Raw genomic sequence first — 24,493 nt, forward strand, 5'->3', positions numbered from 1 at the left:
TTACCATGAGTGGAGTTATGAGCCAGATTTGATTGAGATAGTCAGATTGGTAGAGATTGCTAGGATTACATCAACATTCGGGAGTCTCATGTACGAGATACTGATCTCGAGACCCGAGATTGCATTTGCGGTAGGTGCATTTGCAGTGGGAGCAATCAGCCATGCAGTGGCTGATATTGGCCTTGAGGATAGGGGCACTTTGCAACGTATGGTGAGATACCTGCGGGATGTGTGCGGCTTTGGTGAGGAGTATGTGGTTGATCGCTCTATACTTCCTCTAGAATTAGAGCTGGATGTACACAGATTCAATGAGCCAGTGGGCATTGGCTGAGGTCATGCTTGTGATGACCTTGTATAGGTTTTGTACGATTTTTGTTTCTCTCTCACGGCCACATTAGCCTTTACGTGGGAGGTTGTTGGGGTAAAGTCCCATGTGGTCAATTAGGTCAGGTGCCCGCACACTATACTTATTATATACATAATAGAATAAAGGGGGCTCACATGTTGATAGTGAGTTTTACCCCTGCAAACACAGTCTCCTCTTCTTCTCTCTTCTCCATTCCTGCACACACACTCACACACGCTCTTGCTCGTCACTTCATGTACATATACAACAATAAGGAGTAGCTCATTCTGAGCCCTAGTCCAACCACACAACGGTCTATTCCCTCCTTCTTCCCCTTCCCGCACACTCCGCATCACGCACGCATTTCACACTGTAGGGCACTCTTCAACGAACAGGCACTACCGTGAGTGGCTCATACGACGGCTTCCCGACGATCGGCACGAAAGCGATGGATCTCATCGGTTATGGTGGAGCTTCGAGCTCAAACTTGAGCTTGGCGGCGGCGAAAGATTTGACATTGAGGAGTTGGATCGGTAGATATACGGGCATATCTTGGATCTTGGACTCCCGGCATGCGCATCCCCCTCTCGGAGAAGAGGGAATTTTGTGAGAATCGGGGGATTTGCAGAGCAGGTCGAGTAGATCTATAGACAACACTGCAATTGAAGCATTGTGAGCAAGGCGAGCTTGAGTCGAGCAGGAGTTTTGGGCAGCAAGTGCACAGCTTAACGGGCTACAGCTCACGAGCAAAAAACTTGGGAGATTGAGAAGAAGCAAGGCACAGTGTGTGTGTTGTACACACACACACACACACACTCATAATCGCGTGCAAGCTTGTGAGATTGGGGCAGCAGCTTGGTGTGGTGAGCACTTGAAGCATCGTGAAGGGATTGGAAAAACGAGCATCATTTTTTTTATTTGGGCAATGCAATCAAGGAACTCCCCGGCAGCTCACGGCCCCAAATTTGGTAGCACTGGAGTGAGCAATAGTAGCACTGAGCCTGGGAGTGTGTGTTTGTGCCCGCACAAACACACAAAGTGCATCCAAATTGAGGATCTTCACCTTGTGGATAGCATAGCAAGGAAGGAACAATGTACATATCTAATTGAGTATTGCATCTGCAGAAGGAGTAAATTGGGCCTTTTGGAAGTTGACAATCGAGCAAGGCTGGAGTCAGAGTCAGCAGGCAAAGCATCCAAAGCAATCGAAGACCGAGCAGGGCAACATCACGAGCGAGGGGAATTGAGCAGGAATTGACAGAGAGGGAGTTCTAAGGAAATTGTGTGTGTGTGTGTGTGTGTGTGTGTGTGTGTAAGGTGTTGTTCCCCCACACTCACTCACTCACTCACAGTCATACTCGACAGAGAGCAAAATAATGTTTTTCTCTCTCCTAGAGTGCGTGCACACACTCGATAGCGAGCAAGAGAGAAAGCATTGGCTTCGGTGATTGCAGAGCTTTGGCAGCTCATCATCGGCACAAGAGCAACGAGAGCACTTTAGGATCTTCTCCGGCGGTTGCGGCACAACACCGACGGCTACGACTTTGATGACACCTTCTTCTCGGCAATTCACCTTGGCTCGACATTGGTGATTCGTGGTAGCTCTCGGCATATCGGAGAGCTAGGACATCCCGGTTGAGAGAGTTTCTCCCGGACGGCTTCGCTTCTTCTCGGCATCGATTTTCGACGTTCTTCAACAGCTCGACATCGGCTTCGCATAGGCAACCACGGCATCCGTGCTTCCATCCAACGATGGAAGGCGGCATCGAGCACTTTCTTGGCCTCAAGCAAGAGCGGTTGGGCTCTCCTCCGGCATAGCCTCACCATCAGCTTTCTTCCCTCGGCCATTCTAGAGCGAATTTGCTCTGACGAACATCCCCAGACACCTCCAGCTTTCCAACCTCAACATAGCAGGAGACAGACAAGCGAGAGCGGCATCGGCTCTCCTCTAGCCCCCATCCAGAGTGGCTCGGCTCCAACGTAGTCTCCACAGCGTTTTGATTTCAACAATACTCCCTAGTTTTTAGCTTCAACAACACACACCGGTGCATAGCGGCTCCGACGGACCACTCTGGAACAGTTATTTTCTGTGAGGGCGGCTCTCGAACGAAGATTTTGACCATACGCAGTTGGTTGATTGTGCTTTGCGCTTGGTTTTTGATTGATGTGTTTTTCGATCGATGAGATCGTGTGCCAAATTCTTGACATTTTTCTCACAGGTTTCATTTTCTTACAATGCAGACATGTATGGTTGTGTGGGGCATTACAGAGAGAGTTTTTAACACGGTTTTGTGCATTCTCATGCTATGTATGCATTTGTGGATACAGCTTGAGCTAGGTATAGCTCGTGGGTAGCAGATTCACACGTTTGCAGCAATTTTGGACAGGTGTACAGGTCCATAGAGCCACTCGTTCAAGAGTGAGCCACAGTTTGCTAGGTTTTGGCAGCACATGTATACCATTTGTGGATGTGTTTACTGAGACACTGAGTGTCTGTCTATGCTTTATGTGGTATCGGTGATATTTTTTGAGGTTTCACTCATTTTTCATGGGAACCCCTATTGCATTTTTCCTATATTCTTGCCATGTTTTATGCGTATTTACAGTTTTACTCTCTGATGGTTTATTGGTCGAGTTTGACTCCCACTTTGACAAGCTTTGTCAACCTTGTACACATTCTCGCAGGAGTGAGAGTTGCATATGCTCGTGTGGCTACAGATTTTGCTAGTCACAAAGTTCATAGGTTTTTTTCCATATTTTTGCAGGCACTTTCTCTTTTGAGATGCGTTATGAGTTAGTTTGCTCACTACTTGCGTATATGGTTATGCCCTTTATGCTCGGTTGAGCTGTTTGTCCCAGATTGTATGCTTGCAGATATAGCAGATTATGGACCTGGTTTTATGCATATGTGAGCATCTGTTTTGATGTAATTGATATGGGTTTCATGATTGTGTAGTGGTCGAGTGATCTCCCACTTTGTTGCCAGCCCTGGCATGGTTTAAAGTAGAGACTGTACTTGAGATTTTTCTCAATTTACAAGGGAGACTCTGCCAGATTTCTCCCAGGATTTCTCGCCATATTTGGTTTCTTGACATTCACTTGTGGTTGCAGATATGTGTCATAGTTTAGAGTCCATAGTAATGACTTGTGAGAGACGGTGGTCTTGTTCTTGCCGATATATGTGATGTTGGAATTGTGGTCAAACAGGGGACATAAGGTGCCATTATATTAGATGTATGCGGCAACAACGGAGATCTATGCGTGGTGCAGATGAGGTTTTGGCATATGCTAGAGTGGTGGCTTTGTATGCCAGTGACGGTGATGCCACATTTCCCTTTAGTGTTCCTTATGTTTACATGTCTTTGAGAGGTGACACTTCTTTACGTTGGTTGCTAGATGAGGATGCAATCTTCCACGTCACACCACATTGTGACTGGTTTAGCACCTTCTCTTATGGAAGCTGTGGTTGTCTACACTTGACCGATGGTTCGGCGTTTGACATAGCATATGCAAAAGATGTTTGCTTGTCACTGTCCAGTGGTGAATCATATATGCTACGACATGTGCGCCATGTTTCTCAGCTGAGATAGAGCTTGATCTCAGTGAGACAATTAGCAGATTGTGGGTGTCATACATTGCTTAGAGAGAACTGTTTCCAGATGCATTGTAGATCATTAGTGATTGCCAGAGGAGCCCGCAATGGCTTGGTATATCCTATACATGTGTCTACAGTTCGAGACGGCATGGTCTCGTTGGCATGCTTTGAGCGAGAGACGAGACGTGTCTTCTTTGCGGGTGAACCCCACCATGCTCACAAGACAAAGCATTTAGTTGTGCAGGACGTGCCATTGGAATCAGTAGAGATAGAGATAGAGCCGCAGTGCTCTAGTGAGACATAACAGGTGTTGTCAGAGTCTGTGCAAGTAGAGGTAGAACGGGTCTGCTCCCTAGAGACACAGGCAAAGATGACAGACATGAAGTTCGTTGATATGCTCATGCGAGAGGCTGATGAGTTGGTGCCAGGAGATAGTTCCACCTATGGGTGAGAGGGACGTAGCCATCCCAGTGTCAACGTTGATACATCCATACACGATGGGTAGTCTTGATGATGCAATACATCCAAATAGTGCAGGGGAGGCTAGGACAACCAGCTTTGCATAAATTTTGTTAGTGTTCGGGCGTCTCATGTACGACTTACTAGTGTCGAAGCCCGACCTAACAGCTCTACAGTGGGAGCATTTGCAGTAGGGATTGTCAGTCGTACGATGATCAACACTAGCACGATGCATAGTGGAGTTTTGTACACCATACAGAGTTGTCTACGGGATTTACATGTAGGCTCTAACATGAGTACGCAAGCTCGACTATCCCTAGAGCCGATACGGTTGCAAGTAGATCGATTGAGCGAGCCAGTGGGCATAGGTTGAGAAAGTCTCCTTTAAGTGGGATATTGTTGGGATAAAGGCATTGCACCTTTGCCCGGGGTCGGACATCCAATGTCCAGTCGCCCACTGTATGTGTATGAGACTGTATGTAGATCGACTGAGCAAGCCAATGAGCATAGGTTGAGAGAATCTCTCACCTGTTTTCTTGTGCATACTAGTAGTTTCACTAGTAGGACCCACTTATCAGCACATTCATCTTTTAAGTGGGAGATTATTAAGGTAAAGCATCTGTGCCTTGCCCAATCGCACAGGCTATGGGCACTCGCCCAATGCTCAACTTATTGTGTGTACATATATACAACAATAAGGGGTAGCTCATTTTGAGCCCTACTCTATCCACACAGCAGTCTACTCTCTCCTTCTTCCCCTTCCTGCACACATCGCACAGTGCACGCATTCTACACTGCACAACACTCTTCAAGAACCACGCAAAAACGGCCCACAAAACTGGCACCATATAATTTTAATCGTTGATTGTTCACATCATGATTTGCTTAATAGACTACGAATAATATGTATTTGAATTGCTAGTATACAATGTTCAATGCTATTTGATATATATATATATATATATATATATATATATATATATATATATATATATATATATATATATGTTGGCAATCATGACCCTTAAGACTGAACGTAACATCAACTGCAGCACCTTGGTGCACATACTCTTGCAGCTCCTCTGATGGATCAATCCAAAGCTGTGTGTGCAAAGCTCCATCATTATTCTCTGCTGCTGACTAGACAACTATGCTCCTTCAGGTCCCAAAAGCTAAATAAAACAGCATCAGGCAGTAGGTAACTTGCAAGAAAAGACCTTTATAGGGTCAATATAGCTCCTTAATTCTACTGCCTTTCCATCTGAAGAAGTCTTTAAGCCCACAGAAGACATTGGTGAAGCTTCTGTGGCAATGATGGTGATCTCTTGAAGTGAAGATTGGAAATTGCCAAGAAGTCGAGTGAGGTCACAAGGCTTGACAACAAGACGGCTTGGAAAGGTTTCACGGTCCAAGACAACATGCTGCATATCAGGGTCATTGGCACATGTGTTCCAGTAACTTTTTCCAATCCCTGCAGCAAAACGAACTCACATCCACTGAGACTACGGTGTCTTGCCCGTCACAGTACAGAAGTAGCTAAATCTTACCATGCAAGCATTCCAAAGTCCATTGCAATTTTGTGGCCGCAAGGTCCAGTAAAATGATGGCTATTCGCTCCATGCTAGTTGGTGGCAATCTGAAAACTGTGCAAACTGCCTTAAAGTAGGGCACATAAATTAAGACTGGCCCTTTTATAAACAGAACTTCCATTTTGATATGTGGTGTGCACAGTTTAAGTAGCCATCACTCCAAATAGTTCTCAAAAGTGATCCTTCTAGATTTAAACCGCACACCCTTGATGCAGTTGAGATTCTTTTCAGAACTCAACTTTGAACATTCATATACAAACAAGCATTTCTGAGATGCACCTTCAAAAGCACACCACATTACGCAACAGGAACAAGTAATCGATATGTGTCGAAAAATTGAGCCTTGAAAGATATTGCCAAATAAGCTGAGCATGACAAATTCAGTGTCCGCAAAATGAGCTCTTCATACAACATTACAAAAGCTTTTCTGTCAAGGATTCTAGCAAGCATAATCAGTGTACAAAAAGCCCGAAAGCTCTATGAGACGCTACATAGCTTGCACGTTATCTAGAAGTCCATGAAATAGTAGAGAACACAAAATGCTACATTGCAATCCTCTATGTTGCAACAATTATGAATCTCCTTTTCTTCTTGTTCCGTAAGGAGAACACATCATCCCAAGGCACATCTGAAGTGGTTTCGGGCCCATTCAAGCCTATAAACATATAGTTTTCCAACGTTGTCGTGTTCATGCTTGTTCTATGGGCTGATTTGATGTTGTTTTGACAAGAGAACCCTCTTTAGCTGTACTCACAGGAACCACTGAGAGAATCTCCCAAAGTCTCATTAAGTTGGGGAATGAGTCATGCATGATAATGTCATCTCTACATACTTCCCATGCATCACGGAAGCTTTTATGTTTAAAGTTGCGAAACAAAAAAGCGGTAAATGAGTCCAGTTCTCCCATACACTTCTCTACACTCTCTACCAAGCTTCCATATTGGCGAAGAACTTGCAACAACCATTGCTTGCTACAAGCTTCAAGCAACAACCCTTCACTTGGGTAGTGCTTTGGGCTAAAAATCTTGCAAGCCTCGAAGATTGGCATGTCTTATTGCATCCTTGTAGTCAAATTCTCCACGACTTTTATGAATAATTCTTTACCTAGATGCATGCAATCCTCAAAAGATCCACCTCTGCTGCTTCCCTCAATTTTGTCAAACCTTAACATGTGAACATGCATATCTCCACCTGCATAAAAAAAAGTGATCTGGCCACCTTTTGTTTGCTGAACAAACTGTTTCAAATACTTTGTTCCACAATCAGCCGAGTCTCTCAAGAATTTCTTCTTCAAGTTTTGCAATGCCGCATCAGCAAACCCTCATACGTTAGCAATATCCACAAGATTTGATTGAAACTGAAAACTTAAAAGATTCAACTCTAAACATACGTTTGCTAATAAATGTATGTAAAACTGGTTTGCATAGAGGACAAGCTCATCATAGAGGCTTGGCTTCTCTTTTCCAAACTCCAAAAGCAAAGCCGACATAACTTTTACCATGTGTTCCATCACATGTCCACGTGAAAGCCATCTCAGAGAGTGGATACGTAGCATGGCTAACTCTGGAAAATTTAATGCTCCCTCAATAAGCTTGAAATCGTCCATCCTCTTTCCTTATGCATGAAGCCAAGTGTAGATACTTCTACAAAGCTTGTCCAAATGCACAAGTTCTGGAAATGAGTCAACAGCTTGACTTGCCGCGAGATTTTCATGATGGGCGAGACAATGCACAAGGAGGAGATGGGAGACATCTTCTCTCATTTTAGCAATGAGTCCATGTCTTTGACCCACCATAACTGAACACCTGTCAGTCGCAAGTGATACAAGTTTATGGATAGATAGCCTCGTCTCCTTTAGCAATTTCACAAGAGCGTCATATTTAGCTTCTGCTCCACCATCATCAGTTTTTATAAGCTTGACAAATGTAACATGATTTTCACCTTTACCCGCATTTTTCAAATAACTGACATAAACAATGAGATGACCCTCTTTCCCCCTATCTGTACTATCATCGACCATGAGTGAGTACCAAGGGCTTGCTTGAATTTCTCCACATATAGCATTCCAAAGCACATCCCTGATTGCTTGTATGAATTTCATACCAGCCGTTCGATTCAAATAAGTACCATAATCTATATGGCGAGGCATATTTGGCAACCCTTGCTCAATCTGATGAAGGCAAAGCTTCTCAAAGAGCTCCATAGGCCCAACACACTTCACGACGAAGTAAATTTGCCACATGATTGTGATCACACGTACTTTCTCCTTGTCTTCAAATGTTGCGACATACTCGGGAAGAGGAATGCATACCCTCTTTTCCTTGTTTGCCCACTTCAAGGCAGCTAGCTTATGCTCATCTACAGCACTATGCTCATTTAGAGCAGGAAGCTGGAGTGTAGATGAACCTTTATTTGCAAAAGGGGTTTTTTGTTTGCAATAGACACACCACTCACACTTACCTGTCCCTCAACTACCACTGGATATGCCCATTTGTGCTCGAACTTCCAAGCTGGCCTCCATTTTCTTAGCTTTTTAGCTTTAGGAATTGGTTCCGAGCTGGTTGTATCTTGCACTTCTTGGGCTTCGTCGTTTTCATCTTGTCCTATCTCTGGGCCTTCTCCAAAAATCTCCTCCATGACTCGAGCTTTTTGCTTTTGAAACTCCTTCTCTTTTCTCTTGCTTTTTCCTTCCACAGCTTTATAAAAGCTTGAAAGGTCTACTTGCTTCTTCTTCTTCTTATCGCTTTCCATATTCAAATGAATCTACACTAATAATGCATAGCTGTCATTGCTACTCGTTTAAGATGCAAGCAAGTTTTAAAATTAACTTTCATAATATAGAAAAGAGCACAGATAGCATGAACACAATAAGCTTCAAAAGTAAGTTCACATACCAAGGTCCAAGCAAGGAATAAGCACTCTGGTCCTCAAGTAAAATATAGCTCCTCAAGTAAGCATATAGCTGGATTCTAGTCTCTCAAAGAAAACATAATAAATGAGATTTCTTTGTATCAGAACTGCAAGGCAAAAATGGTACATCAGTAGTTCGTCCAAAAAATTTAGCATCTCTCTCTCTCTCTCTCTCTCTCTCTCTCTCTCTCTCTCCAATTTTTCATTTTGCCTTTTTCATTTTTTCTCATTCTGGACCAGTATATACTTTTCACAGAGTTTCAAATGGTTTTGTGTTTGCTCAGTTGTACACAGCATTAATTAAGGTCTTTAGGCAAGTGATGTCAGCTTTATAGATAAAGTAATATGTCATCATGCAAGAGACCATACTATACCATGGAGTTCAATGCAGGCATGATACTCTCGAGTCTCACTCCTCCATTAAGCTATACGAAACTTCAAAAAACCGAAACATGCACATGCTACTTTTGAAACTGTGAAATGCAATTAATAAATGGTAATCTTTGAAGGGACTAATTTGTTGAAAACAAACAAAAGACATCCCTTCTCCAACCTTTTCACAAGCCAAAACAATATGAGCACCTATGTCATGCTGCTATTGAAATTAACACCAGTTGATTGCTCTACTCGCAAGAAGGAAGAAAATGTCCTTAAATACCTTAAACATCATCTACAGCATAGCCTCCAAATTGCAATGCATATACTTGAATGCAAATTCGAGAAAATAAATGGCGAGATTTGTGTAGGACAGATAGTTTGCAGAAACAAATCCCTACCATCTCTGATCAGAAAACAAAAACATGTTTAATGTCGATGCGAAATCAGAACTTATGTTCATAGAATCATCTGCAACCCAAGGTTGTAAAAAGTCTAGCTATATAGTTATGATTCTAAAAGTCTTCTCTGTAGGTACCATAGTTGTCCATGTTCAGAAAGGCCGCCAAAGAAACTGATACAAAGGCCTTTGTATGATCGTTGTAAGTGTGCAGCTTGCACTAGAGCCAGGTGATGTCCTCACATGACTAATGAACACACCCACCCATTACTACAAATTTCAATAGCATACAAAATCTCTTTTCCTTTTACCTTTAACATCTATTCAATGCGCATATCTCAACTATGATGCAAGCGCACGCACACACAAGAAGGGGACTTGGCGATTCGACGAGAAAAAGCATAAGATTACCTTTAGGCATTGCTGAGATGTTCTTTTGCTACAATCAAGAGGCTTCAGGAAAGAAGCCTTCACCCTGTGTCATCCTTACACTCCTTGACTCCGAGTCCTGACTCCTAAGTTCTAACTCGATGGCCTGATCATGAGCAAAGACGACGCCTGCATCAACATTGTAGAATGCCAGGACGAGCTTTGGGCGTCAATATGTAGCTGGCTTAATGTGTCTGCATCCTCCTCCACAATGAGAGCTACATAGAGAGACTGGGGCTACGGGCAATGCTGCCAGTATTTTTAGGACCAGGTGACGACCAGTTTGATCATTGGTGTTGCACAGTGCTGCTGCTTGCATCAGCCGATTCAGCCCTCGCGAGTCGCATGCAATCTCTTGAGTCTCCGCTGCTCAGTGCTCTGGAGTTTGAGCTTTGAAAATTGAACGCACGTCGCGCAGTGCGTAGCTGTATTGGTTCCCTCGCGGAGTCACGAGTCAGTAGTTGCGAATCGCAAATTCAAATGGAGTAGGTAAATGGAGTAGGTGTGCTGGCAGCTGCATGCAACCCTCAAGGTTGTCTCAACCTTCGCAATTTTATTAAAGTTGCTTACCTTTGGGCTTATGCTATAAATCAAACCTGGACTCCCATGCTCCAGCGTCCATTTAACCTTGGAAGGGCATTTTAAAAAGTGGCCCTTCCCGGGGAAGGCCAAGAGAATGCCATCCCTTCTTTAGTGAAGGGCTCCTCCGCCAAAGTGGCCTTCGGTGGGAAGGTCTCCAAAAATTTTGCCAGGCAAATGCAGGGCTAGGGATAAAGGAAGGGTGGGAAGGGTTGCAATTTTCAGGCCTGGCTCAGATAGTGACGGTGACTGCTGACTTGGATGTCTCCCATTAGTCTGCAGACTGTTCACAAGGCTCTAACATTCTGCTTGCTGCGGTGTCCAACATCTGGTGATGGCGCACTTCAATTCCGGCCAAGAAACCATGCAAAATGAACGGTTGCGATTCCCGACTGTGATGGATAGTAAGTAGGGGAAATTACCAAAATACCCCTCTAATTTGAGGAAATTCCCAAAATACCCCTCAAATTTCAAAAATTCCCAAAATGCCCCTGATATTTTGTCATAAATTCCCAAAATGCCCTTCAAATTTTCCAAAATTCCCAAAATACCCCTGGTTGTGAGAGTAAATTTCTCGAAAAATAAATTTTTCTGTAGGTCTTCACAAGAAGAGTGATTGTCTATCGTACAAGATGCTAAAACTACAATTTGAGTTGGTTACGTAGGCTTTGGAGATGAATTGCTTCATTATTTTTAGACATAATTGCTTTTTTTGCGATGGTAATTGGTGACAAATTACATGCTGAGCACTCAAAAACGGATCTCAATTGTCAAAAACGAATGAAGATTAGAAAATCTTGAACATTCCAACCAAAATCGATACAAGGGTATTTTGGGAATTTTTGAAATTTGAGGGGTATTTTAGGAATTTCCTCAAATTAGAGGGGTATTTTGGTAATTTTCCCTAGTAAGTACTTAGCACCTAGAGCTAAAAACTATAAAAAATTGGGCTCATAGGACTGTCCACAGTAACATCATAAAAAGTAGAGCTCCGAGGTGCCGACGCGTGTCCCCAATGTTGCACTTTAATGTGACGGCTCACTGACGAGCCACGGGGATGGACGGAGGAGAGCGCTTCATTTCAAGACTCTCTCTCAGAACGTTTGCTCCAATTTCGGCAAAATGGCGATGGCGATGGCGATGTCGCAACCAACCGAGCTTCCCGAGCTCTGGAGCAGAGCTCCTCTGCACCCTCCTTCCCACCGCGGTCCTCCCCTCTCCCTTCTCGTCCGAGCTTCCAGCCGTGGCAAGAGCAGCAGCATCGCCACCAGCTCTGCTGGCGATGGCTCTTCTTACCTCGGCATGTGGAAACGAGCCAAAGATCGCGATGAGCAAGAGCGCCTGCAGCTTGAGAAGCAGAAAGAGCAAGAAGCCTCTCCACCGCCCCAACAGGACTTGGAGAGGAGGGTATGGGATGAGAAGTCCCAGAAGTTCACCAGCTTATTGCAGGTTCCTGCAGAAGAGAGAGATAGGGTTCAAAGAATGCAGGTCGTGGACCGAGCTGCTGCTGCCCTTGCTGCAGCTAACGCCCTTCTTGCCGAACAGGCCTCATTCCGCAACACTGCTGCTACTCTGCCCCCTGCATATGCGCAGGCTGTCTCGGAATACAAGGCGAAGAAAGTGTCAATTCCTTCAGGTATGCTTTAGTCTTTTTCCTGTATCATGGAAGTTTCATCGTGAACATGCAAAGTACTTTGTGCATGCAACCCTGAGTAGGATCATAGACGTGACATAGCCTCATGTGGCTTCTTACCGACGTGGGCATTTCCTCGATCGAAGTTAGGACACTGAGATGCCTCTGGTTTGTGGGGTCTTCATTATAGCTTTGAAGGATCATTTGCACCCATTTGATCTTTTGCTTTCATCAACCAAGAGTGCCTGTCAGAATCTTGTTTTAATAAACCTCAAGAAAGGGGTGATAGCTTAATTTACCTCTGCACGGCGCACACTTAGTAAAAATTATGATCCTTAACACTTGCATTAATGTAAAAAGTACATTCATTATGTGAGATGTGTGCGAGAGAGAGAGAGAGAGAGAGAGAGAGAGAGAGAGAGAGAGAGAGAGAGAGAGAGAGAGAGAGAGAGAGAGCTTTGTGCTCACATATGTATGATAATTACACACCAAAACCCTGAGATCTTCTCTCACTGTGTAAAACACATCTGCTTATGTGAAGTTTTTCATTTCAAGATGATTAGCTGTTTGTTTTTCACAACAGCAATTACCGTTTTGCAGAGGTTGAGCCTGAAGGGAGATCTACAGCAGAGCTGACTCTTGGAGCTCAAGCCACTCCTGGTCCCGACTTTTGGACATGGTCCCCTCCACCTGATGATGATCCGATGGACATGTCACCTACAATGAGTCTGCAGAGAGTAGATACACCTCGTATAGCTGTTCCTGCTCTCTTGGAAAAAGAGCCAATCACTGCATCTTTGGCTATTCCTTTGGAAAGCGAGGAGCTATCTTCAATATTTCAACAGAGAGCAAAGCCTTCTCTTCCACCACTCCAATCCCTTCTGGAAATTAAGGAGGAAACCTCCAGACCTGTTGAGGAAGAGTCGGCAGAATCAATTCTGGTGGTTCCAGATGTCGGTGTAGACATTGCATCATTCGTTCAACAAGAAAGCTTGCAGGATGCGAAAGTTAGTCATGGGGTTAGTCCGGATGGGGCTCGTTGGTGGAAAGAGACTGGCAAGGAGCTTCGCCAGGATGGAGTTACATGCAAGTGGACTGTGATACGAGGGACCAATATGGATGGAATAGAGTGGGAAGAAAAGTTTTGGGAAGCATATGATGATTTTGACTACAAGGAGCTCGGAGCTGAAAAGTCAGGTAGGGACGCAGCTGGCAATGTGTGGCGGGAATTTTGGAAGGAGTCAATGTGGCAGGTAATATGCTTAGATTATGGCTTGTGGGAGGAGTGTTGCCTTCTAGTTTTTTGTGATACCGCATTTTATTGGGCATGCTTTATTTCTCATTGTCTCGGTTGCCACTGTTGATACTGCCTTTTAAACATATGTACTGGAGTTTTAGTATGTCCTTTCCCTGAGGTATGCTAGCTTATGCAATAGAGGGCCCTTGGAGGAGGTAGCAGAGCAGCGGTTTTGATGTCAAGTCCTTCATTCAAGGCCCCTATGGGCAGAGTTTATAATGCCAGGGTTTCCAGGGTTTGCTTGTAGAGCTCCTACTGGCATTTAAAAGAATGGGTTTGTTAGGATTTTGATCAGGCCCACCAAGACCTGAAGCATACTCTGAATGTAGTCAGTAGTATACATTTCAGCAATGCAACATTGTATGAGGTTTTGCCTAAAAGATCAAGCAAATTCTATGAACCACCTGTACCTGAAAACAGAGAATTATCACATAGAGCAGTAGCATTCTCTCCTTGTTTCCATTGTTACCTTCTGTGGGCAAAAATACGATTATTAATGGTGCCAAAGAAGTGCATCCACAGAGGTGGATCAAGTTAAATGGAAAGTGGGGGCAGGTATCCATACTTTAGCCTACAGATTATAGCAATCAGATCATGATTTTCCTCCCCACTGGTTGTTTACACTGAGGAAATACCTGTATTTTATCTTGCTAGGGAGTACCTTGTAGACACGAAAGGCAGTTTCAACTTTCACCTTTACAGGTTTTAGGGGCCAAACAGCTGAATCTTTTGTGAAACTGAAAAGACATGAATGATGAGGATCTGTATTTATATGGTAAATATAAGATGGATATCCACCATCTCTTGTTTGGCAATACCATTTTAACATATTGAGAATCTGTCGTTTGTTTTAGGGCTAGGAATTTTTGGCTGATCCTATTTGGATGTCATAAATGAGCAGGGAGTGAGTGTCAAGTTTCATCTTAGTCATGTCGGATGGGGAACAAGAACAGGTAGGGAACAAAAAGGGAGTAGAAAATGACATTGTGGGATGGAGCTAGATGATAGAGACGAGAGTCTTACCTGTTCATTTTTGGAGGGTTTCAAGGCTTTGCGTGTTATGGGTACTGCTTTCTAGATCGTGAGCGACTGTCTGTGCATTAGGAGTTGATTTCCCAGCTATCTTTTACCTAATCTACTACATTTCAACAGGACTTAACAACAGGACTACTGCACATGGAGAAAACAGCAGATAAATGGGGAAGGAATGGACAAGCTAGTGAATGGCATGAGAAGTGGTGGGAACACTATAATGCGTCTGGTTTTGCAGAAAAATGGGCTGACAAGTGGTGTAAGATTGATGAATCAACTGCATTAGAGCCAGGACATGCTCATGTTTGGCATGAGAGGTAATTCTCGTGGCCCATCTTGCTTTCCTGTCCGCAAACACTTAATTCACTAATTAGAAATGCTCTGAATTGTATGACTGTAAGTGTTTAGACAAGTGATGTGCATGTCCTTGTTTCTGTAGGTGGGGTGAAAAATTCAATGGACAAGGTGCCGCAGTAAAGTACACAGACAAGTGGGCAGAGAGAGCGGAGTATGGTGGTGGGAGGTCGAAGTGGGGCGATAAGTGGGATGAGAACTTCAACGAGTATGAGCATGGCGTAAAGCAAGGGGAGACATGGTGGGAAGGGCCGTCTGGTGAAAGATGGAATCGAACATGGGGGGAGAAGCACAATGGGAGTGGATGGGTGCATAAATATGGGAAGAGTAGCAGTGGTGAACACTGGGATACACATCAACCACAGGATACATGGTATGAGAGACATCCGCATTTCGGTTTTGACCACTGCCTGGAGAACTCCAGGGAGTTGCGACGTGTGGGCAGCAAAAGGGAGCCCACAGTTTGAGGGCCAGCATTTTCAGTGCCCTGGTTGCTATGTAAGTAAAGCCGTTACTTGTCTGTCCTTGCACGTTGTCTTTTGTCCTGAAGTCATTGGCATCATGGGTGTTGATAAAAACACCATTCATCGAGGCAATGCACATGCAAGTGCTCTGGTAGGTAAGTATCAGCCCATATAAACCCATCTTGTAGATACAGCATAATAGATGCTCGCCGCCTCTAATGGTACAATGAAGAGCTTACTTTTGAAAGGACATCCATTCATGGAGGTAGATAGTAGGCCAAGCATGGCCTGAAAAGCTTGGCTATCACGAGAACTGTGCGTCTTCCTTTTCAAATGGAGCAAAGCAATACATACCTATATATGTGTATTTTAATGGACCTCTTAAGTTGTAGCTTCTCTCTCTCTCTCACTCACACACACACACACACACACACACACACACACACACACACACACACACACACGTACGTATCCATCCAGCCCCCCCCCCCCCCAACCCCAAACAGTACGACAAAATACAGGCTCACAAGACAATTGTGAATGTACTTATGCTTATAAGACTACACTGGCCTATTCACCTCTCTGGACAGAGAGAGAAAAATATATTTTTAAGGTTAATCACTATCTCCTTTGTTCAGGGTTTAGGGTTATTGCTTATTGCTAATAACTTCTAAACGTATATTGCCTTTTGCATTTTTCTGAGGCAAGATGACTCCACACGAACCTTTTAGCCTTGTAGCCGTTGCAATTTTGTGTCAAGACCCAATATGATTTCAGGGTGCTGATGAGACGTGCATTTTCATATAAATCACTTCATTCAAAGCACATAAAGTTGTCTACATGCTGCCATAACTGGCCACAAACCATGAGCCCTATGATGTTTGAATCGACCTTGCCTCGTGGTAATAATGTACCTTGCGTGATTTCTTGTTGACTCTCACTCTCATCCTTGCTTATGGCCATTTAGCAAGTGCATTATCACCATCTTGTCCTATATTGACTATGGTGCACGCAGAGAGCGAGAGCGAGAAGGGGCGGCGGTGGCTATGCTTTTTGGCTTCATTCTCCCCTCCCTTGCTATCTTTTTATAGTATGTGCACGATGCATTACTATTCAACTTTGCCATCTCTAGCACAATCGACACCTGCATACAATTCCATTCATCATGTCACAGAATAAACTCCCTACATTCACACCCATTGTCATTTATTGTTCTTGTTTTGTATAGACGAAATTGTTTGCAAAGAAGCGTGTTAATGAGCAACTCTTCTCCTTCCATGCTGATTGGAAAAGATGGTGTCCCATGAGAGAGAGAGAGAGAGAGAGAGAGAGAGAGATGGATGCTCATCCATCTTGTGCAACATAGGTTGGAGGTCCATGGGGCACAATCATGGAGGATGGGATGGTGTGAGCATCATCGACGAAAGGCCCATATCAAAATCGATGTTTCATATCTCTCGTCTCAATACTCTTGAAAAAAATAGATAAAATCTAAATGCAAAAGATGGCGACCCCCTCTCTCTCTCACACACACATGCATTGTTGGCTAAAGCTCTTTTTAGCTCCTTAAATAAATTAGCGTACTTACCTTTTGGCCGAATGCTTCATTGATGGGCATAAACCACTCTCACATCGCATACGCTTTATATTCCCAGCCTTCCCGTGTTGCACATATCCTATTATCAGTGCACTCCAAAAGACTCTATTGTGGACATGAAGGTCATAATAAGAAACTTCATGGCTTTTGAATGTAGTGAAATTTGGTAGACATATAGCACCCCGAAGCAAAACATCTTTTCAACATCCCTTGGATACAACTCTTGGTGAGAACATGCATATATGTGAAAGGGTTGCATAAAATTTGAATGAGCATGTGTCAATGAAAGGAGCTAAAGATTTATCAAGCAACTTACACGGTTCAAAACTCTACATCTCTACATAAAAAATGAATTGGTTGCCAAATGACTATCTCTCTCTCTCTCTCTCTCTCACACACACACACACACACACATTGTTGTTGATACAAGGATTAATCTCCTTCTGGATATAGGAGTGGCTTGTTGCCACGGCCTCGATGTAATTAACTGGGGATTAGCCTCAATATCTTGTATTGACCTAAGAAATCTCTTGTAAAAAAAATGGGTTTGTATTTACGAGGTGAAATTCTTAATAGGAAATTTGTGGGTGGTTGCGTAATATACTGTACCTACTAACACCCAGTGAGTTAAGGAAGATAATGGGTTTGAGATGAGCTGGCCGGACTCTGAATAATGTGTTCTCATATGCTTGATGATGCGGTGGCTCCCTCGTACGGCATCTGCTCTACAGCGTATCTCTCTCTCTCTCTCTCTCTCTCTCTCTCTCTCTCTCTCTCTCTACGAGGCGGCGATGTTGGTTCTTCCCTCTCTTAAAGACGAACCTGCCTTGCCCTCTTGAAGACCGGAACCGTCTTGTTGCTATGAATGGAACGTGGCTACTGGCACCGAAGCCTATAAAATGTGAGCTTCCATGCTCACTTAGCATTGGTACACGTGTGCGTCTATGGTGTGTGTGTGTGTGTGTGTGTGTGTGTGTGTGTACTAGTGAAAGGTTGTCTGTACCTTGAGAGTGTGAGGATTTAACTCGCAAGGGTGTGTGTTGCTGGCTCTATGGCAAAAGGCAAAGACAAGCAAGTTATTGTGGAGCTAGCTGCTCCGACTCAATCTCAGGTGACTTTGTATCCAATATGGACTACTGTCCAAGCTGATTGGTTGTGTTGTGATTCACCTTTGATATGGTAGTAGAACTCATGCATGTTCTTGAATATACTAAGTCGATGTTCGATTGTTATGGGAATAGGTGGCTACTTCTTCTGACCCTTAGGTGAGGGTTACTCAACTATGGTTTTCAATGTTCCTGAGCTTGAAGATGGCGGACTTTTATATCTTCAGGCTCTTGATTTTAGTACTTGACTGTTCTGTACTATGAATGGGAATTATACCACCTTTTCATTGACATAGTTTTTAGTGTCTTTTAAGGATTCTTTGGTATATCAGTACCGGTATACCAATACTACCAGTACCAGTACTAGGACTGAAAATCTGACACCAATACCAGTATACATAGTACCAATATAGCAGTATAGCAATACCAGTATAACAACTTAGCAGTATAGAACTCATGCATGTTCTTGACTATACTAAGTCGATGTATGACTGTTATGAGAATTGTTGGCTACTTCGTCTGACCCTTAGGTTAAGGTTACCTTCTTGACTATGGTTTTCAATGTTCCTTGAAAATATTGGACTTTTCGTTAGAAAAAGTTTGGACTAATTTGGGCCTTGTAAGAAATGCCATGTCAGCGTAGAGAGAGATAATAGAAAATTCATTTTAACCCTTTTTCATACATGTTTTCTAAAATTTGGATATCTTATTCATGCAAGGTACGTTTATTAAGAAACCCAGAAAGTATTTTAGTCATGATAACACTTCACTGTGTGCGGCCGCTACTGAATTCAATGTCGAATATCTCAATCTTCTGCGTTTTGAAAACTAAGCTCTATTTCCTCGCCTCCTTCTTCCCCCCCATTCGCTTGCATTCTCTCACGCGCGCGCGATATTCAAGTTACCGTCTCTTCTATCCCCCCCACCTCCTTCTACGCACAATTTCGAACAGTCATGTTTCAGTTGACACTTGTAGCTTCTCCACGAAAAACTTCTACGAGGAATAGGAGAGATGTGTATCACATGCACATAGAGCTCTCACAAGAGTATGAACCCCTCTGCAAGAAAAACAAACAGCAAAGGCTTTCTAAAGCTTCGAAGGAGAACTTAAGATCATAGGGCATGAAAAATGTGGACCTTTGACTGGACGGCAGAATGTATCCAAAACATCCCGTCACAAACTCCACTCCATCTTTTAAGGATATTACATCCTTAGTGAACTATGTCGGAGATGGCCATCATGGCTTGTATGGCTACACTGAGCAGTTGACTGCAAGAAATGATGTTCTGCAACAAGAGAGAGATATTGTATATAGCGAGAATGTCTGCTAACACCAGAAAGTCGTGCAATGTGTTAAACAGGTTGAAGGCAGCAAGGAGACCATCAAGGCGCTTACACAACAACTCAGAGAAAAAAAAACAGCGCTAGGTGTTCGCCAAAGAGAAAGAAAACTAAGAGACATCGAGGACTTGAAAGTTGGCTCGGGAGGAATCAAGAAAAGAGTGCAAGCCATCAAGTGAGTGCATCTATCCTTCTTAAGTTTATATTCATAAACTCTCACATCTCTTACTACTAACATGCTTGCACAGATCTTTGCTTCACCCTAACAAGGAAGTGGAGCGCCACACAACCACCTCCTCGGCCCATTACGGGCTCATATTGAATCGCAAAAACATAGCTGGCCTCTTGGATGATAACCACTATGGTAAGATCGTTGCTAAACAGCTTGACATCCTTTTACTTAAGAGAACCAACTCTCTGCACGGGACGTTCAATCAATTTTGAATGAAGCTGGTATATCCAATAAGGGATATGCTGCCATTTTCAAGTATGTAGCATTATTTGCAATGCTGTTCCACTAGAAAAGGGTTTTGATTCCTAACTCCTCTTACTCATGTTTGTGCAAAGACAAGTCAAAAAGTTCCGCATCAAGCACACTCTACTTCCAAACCCTTTCTCTATTCAAAAAACAAGACATGAAGTCAACAAGGAGGTGCTTCAAAAGCTAGAAAGTCCTTTCCACATTGAATCAACATACATATCGCCAAAAGGAAAAGAAATGGTCTATGAAAATTATAACAATATTTTTTATGATATGATCGCGCTGCATCATATATTGCGCAGTTGTTTGATGTTACTCTTGAAGAGTGTAACGACGTCCTAATGTTTGTCATCAAGTTAGATGAGTGCGAGCTTGTAAAGGAGACAAAGGCTGAGAGAGTCACAATCACACTTATGAATAGAGCTTTGGATGCAAGAATTGGACCAGATGATCCTCGAAACTTGGTGTGCAATCTGAGCACAACATTTTCCTTCTTGCAACGTTCAAGGTGCCTAGAAGTTATGTTGAAGATAATTTTCGTTATGTTTCAGTTGAATGCTTTTGAATGTGCATTGTAATAAGTTCAAAATTATCTTTTTAGGTGTCCACTGAGAACTTCGATATATTGAATTGGGCTTTTCATCAAACAAACATACCAGAAACAATAAGCGAACAGAGAAATGAAAAGAAATTGGATGTGGAGGGCATGGAATCCTACAATAGAGTGGCACATGGTTGGAGACCTAAAAACCTTGAAATGCATGTACAACGTTTCCAAAGGAGCAATAAGAAAAAGCCCTTGCTTGTATTACATGGGAGGGATTCACATCCTTGACAAACCATTTTGGAGAAGAGCTCTAGATAGACATTTGTGCGACCCTAACTTTCGATCCATTTTGGATATCCCACTATCTAGAGTACACATGCACGATGCATGCACTTTGTAGAATAGTAGAAAAACTAATATTTCTCTACATTTGCTTTTCCTGGACCACTTGACCTCTCTCTGCGAAGCAAAGGGCACTATCTAGAGTACACATATGCACAATGCATGCACTTTGTAGAATAGTAGAAAAACTAATATTTCTCTACATTTGTTTTTCCTGGACCACTTGACCTCTCTCTGCGAAGCAAAGGGCAATCTCAGCCTTAAAGACGGCCTTCTCAAAAATGGGTTTGCACGTAGGACATGTCAAGCTAAGAGCAGGATGAAAAGAGATCGAAAGATATTCCAAAGCAGGTGTCCATTGGTGGTGTGAAAGCTCGGCTCTTCCTTTCACTGACCACAACTAGACGACAATGCAAAAGCCAAAGTGCACAAGAAAGACAAGCATTACGATACAGTAGGTGGAAAAATTTGCACAATCCTGTAGTTGACCATGCAGACAATGGTGTAGCAAGGACTGACAAAGCGAAGGTATGGAAAACCTTGGATGCAATATTCAAGTTTAGCGAATTGAACTCATGGATTGATGGCGACTATACAAAATTCCAAGAAGCTGTGGAGACCTTCCACAAGACATTCATAAGTGCGTGGACAAATCGACATGTTACTCACTACATGGTACCATAGTTGGTTTGATGACATAATAATCTTTTGAATTGCGAATACTCATCCTTATAATGTTTGCATGCTTTGTGTGCAGCACATTATATGTAATCACATGCCTTGGTTTGAAAGGCAATATGGCAACTTGGGTGTTTGGTCTACACAAGGTATGGAAAAAACTCCCACTACCAAGCTCGTACTGGTTATTTCAATCACACTCAACATGGAGGTGGTGCGGACAAAGAAAATAGCTTAGAGGAGATACAACAATGGACGTATCAGAAACTAATGTACATGTCACATCGCAAGGAACAAGTCAAACAAAGTCAGATTTGCCATGCGGTGAGATTAGCCAAAAAAATGGTGAAGAAAGGAGATATGGGAGTTATCGTTTGTGGCTAGACAACATGCAGATTGGTAGCTCCAAAAATAGCACGTGGGAAGGGTTTGGACAACACCGTTACAAGTTATTCCATAACTCTCAACCATAGCAAGATCCAAACACCAAACTTAATGTATCTAGAAGAATTGATGTAATTTTAGCTTTTCATATTGTGAATGATGGTTGCAACAAAATAAAAAATGCGGCAAGACATTGATACTCTTATCATTTCAACTTTTCATAATGTGAACGATGGTTGCCACAAAAAAAGTACATTGCAAGACACCGTTACATAATCAATCTAACTTTGATGTATAAAACAAATACATTCTATTTATTTCTAGTCATCTGGAAATGATACAAGATATTCTAGTCTCTTGCCCTTCTCTGAAGGACCCTCGTCCTCATGCCTTGGTCTCTTTGAATGACGTGTTTCATCATCAGCATCGGTCACAAGCACGTTGAGGTCGAGCAATTGGATCTCCTCAGCTACCTCAACCTGCGGGGCCTCTTCTATAAGTTGAATGATTGGTTGCTTTTGTTTCAGCAGATCATGTTTTCCATATTGTGGCAATTGACGTGGGTATGTGATTCCACAAGCTAGACCATACGCAGCATGTGACAAAAAGTAGCAACTGCACAGGCCATACATGCCAAGCCCTACACCAAAACTTGAGACCGCTGCTTGCTTGTCTAGTAGTATCACCTTGTCTGTGTTCCATCTGATGGCCGCGTGTCCTAGATATCTTGAGAGTGTTTTCAATACAAAAAGAGGGAATCTAGCCTTGTCCTCGAAGAAGCTGGAATGGAAGCAGAGGCAGTTTGATGCGTTCAAATTCTCCAAGTACTGACCAAGGGAGGAATTCTTTCCCAAGTCTCCTTTATTTACCTCGTCACGAGGACGAGGAATGAACTTATCATCATAGATTATGAGCTACAAGAAATAAAATCCAAGTGTTGGTATATAAACATGAAACTCTTATATGGGGAAGCAAAAAATTATTTACACAATAGTATATTTTTATCTTCTTCGAGTAGTGCAGCATTCCATAAGTCAAGTGTACTCTTGTTTGCAGAGGATGAGGAAGGCGTCAATGCCGTTGATGGAGCAATTCTTCCCATCTCTGTGATTCCAAACCTTTTCTATACCGCCCTTAACATTGACTCCGTTGGAAGCGTCGTGCGACACATACGGCTGCATCCTTGTATATTATTGCTAGTGTCTCTGTTGGTTCGATAAACTCACCCTCTGTTACATGAGCATCCATGAAAGAATACTTGTCATCGAGAGGGTCAATTATACTGTCATCCTCTTGTAGATTTTTGGCCTCCTCTGTTATGTCCCAGTGATCTTCCAGATTAACATTCAAAAAGAGTATGAACCCAGCATAGTATTCTGTAACTCGACTCTTTCGATTATGTATGGGACATTTGTTTCCATTCTTGCGAGACTGCAGTGGCAACTTGAGGCTGCTCCTGTAGACAATATCTTTCTTTGAACGATCAAAACTGATATCCTTCACATGAACATATCAACAACCTTCAAACTCAAATGTGTTGCAGATCGTCTGTTGCTCATATGTCTAATGAAACTCTGCAAGGAAATGTGGCGCAGAAGCCAAAAACCCTTGCAATGAGAAGGCGGGGTTGAAAACAGGCTTGAATTCGTGCTCTCGCTACTAAAGCCCAATTCTATACAAAAAATGGTACAACTTGTCTTTACGTGCCTCGTTAAAGCAAGGTAGCTCCTTCTCTATCTCGAGCTGAAAGGGATCCATTTGTGGAGAGAGGTAAGAAAACTTGGGTTGTTGGTTAGGGTAAAGGTAGGAAGGCACCGGCTAACACTAGGGAGTACGAAGGGGGGGATTGACGGGCCTTCTATATATAGACTCCTCAAGAACTCGACCAGGTCATTACAACCACCCTTATGATTACATTAGAAATGGTGCAATGAATGCAGCACAAAGACCAAGGCAAGCTCAACCATCCCTATGACATGTGTCCCAGTTGGGTGAGTATCGTAGGTATATAAAGCAACTTGACTGCGGACTCCAGAACTCGCTCACATCTACACAACGTAGGTATGGGGACAAGAAGAGAGGAAAGGCGAAGCTTTTCAAAAGATGATGGCGGAAATGAAGGAGGTCAAGAAAACGATAGCTAAGGCAAAATATCTTCGAAAGGAGCTAAAGAAGAAAAAAAAAGAAAACCAGAAGGTAAAGGCTGGGAAAACCAGCACTGCAAAGACCGAGGATAATAACCACCAACGATAAAGGAGAAAGAAGAATAATTGTAATGGACAAGCAAGATAGTGCATCTATCACCTCTTAGTCTTGTGTAATGGAGTCCTTGATGATAATGCAAATGTCCAAATATCTTGTTCCTTTGTCTCTGCCTCTTTGTTTCTTTTTTTGGTTACTGATTATGAAGGAAGAGTTTTTATCAAAATATGTCGCATCACAATCCGAGTGGGAGGTTTATGAGTCACAAAGCCATTGATATGCTCGCACTCTGCAATGATAGAAAAATATCGCGCCACAACGCGATAGGAAGCTCTCTTCACGATATGGGTGG

At 43.0% G+C, this 24,493-nt stretch overlaps 1 protein-coding gene and 2 pseudogenes across 1 annotated transcript; 1 reads left to right on the plus strand and 2 right to left on the minus strand.

The window, feature by feature from the left end:
- Window positions 1-4,231: 4,231 nt before the first annotated feature.
- Window positions 4,232-6,439, minus strand: LOC147438164 (uncharacterized; annotated as a pseudogene).
- A 107-nt stretch (window positions 6,440-6,546) lies between these two features.
- Window positions 6,547-7,172, minus strand: LOC147438165 (uncharacterized; annotated as a pseudogene).
- A 4,569-nt stretch (window positions 7,173-11,741) lies between these two features.
- LOC147438166 (protein LIKE EARLY STARVATION, chloroplastic) lies at window positions 11,742-15,856 on the plus strand. The gene is made up of 4 exons (XM_086487498.1): window positions 11,742-12,318; window positions 12,916-13,568; window positions 14,765-14,961; window positions 15,084-15,856. The coding sequence occupies exons 1-4, from the start codon at window positions 11,805-11,807 to the stop codon at window positions 15,463-15,465; spliced, it is 1,746 nt and encodes a 581-aa protein (XP_086343624.1). The 5' UTR covers window positions 11,742-11,804; the 3' UTR covers window positions 15,466-15,856.
- The last annotated feature ends 8,637 nt before the right edge of the window (window positions 15,857-24,493 follow it).

Source organism: Adiantum capillus-veneris, chromosome 17 (genome assembly GCF_014529385.1).
Source record: "Adiantum capillus-veneris isolate H3 chromosome 17, ASM1452938v2, whole genome shotgun sequence".
Lineage (NCBI taxonomy): Eukaryota > Viridiplantae > Streptophyta > Polypodiopsida > Polypodiales > Pteridaceae > Adiantum > Adiantum capillus-veneris.

Bases quoted from the DNA above. Each gene is read 5' to 3' on its own strand.
- LOC147438166 (XM_086487498.1), top strand. From the start codon at position 11,805: ATGGCGATGGCGATGGCGATGTCGCAACCAACCGAGCTTCCCGAGCTC. The intron at 13,569-14,764 runs GTAATATGCTTA...ACATTTCAACAG, and splicing joins GGAAGGAGTCAATGTGGCAG to GACTTAACAACAGGACTACT. The intron at 14,962-15,083 runs GTAATTCTCGTG...TTGTTTCTGTAG, and splicing joins GCTCATGTTTGGCATGAGAG to GTGGGGTGAAAAATTCAATG.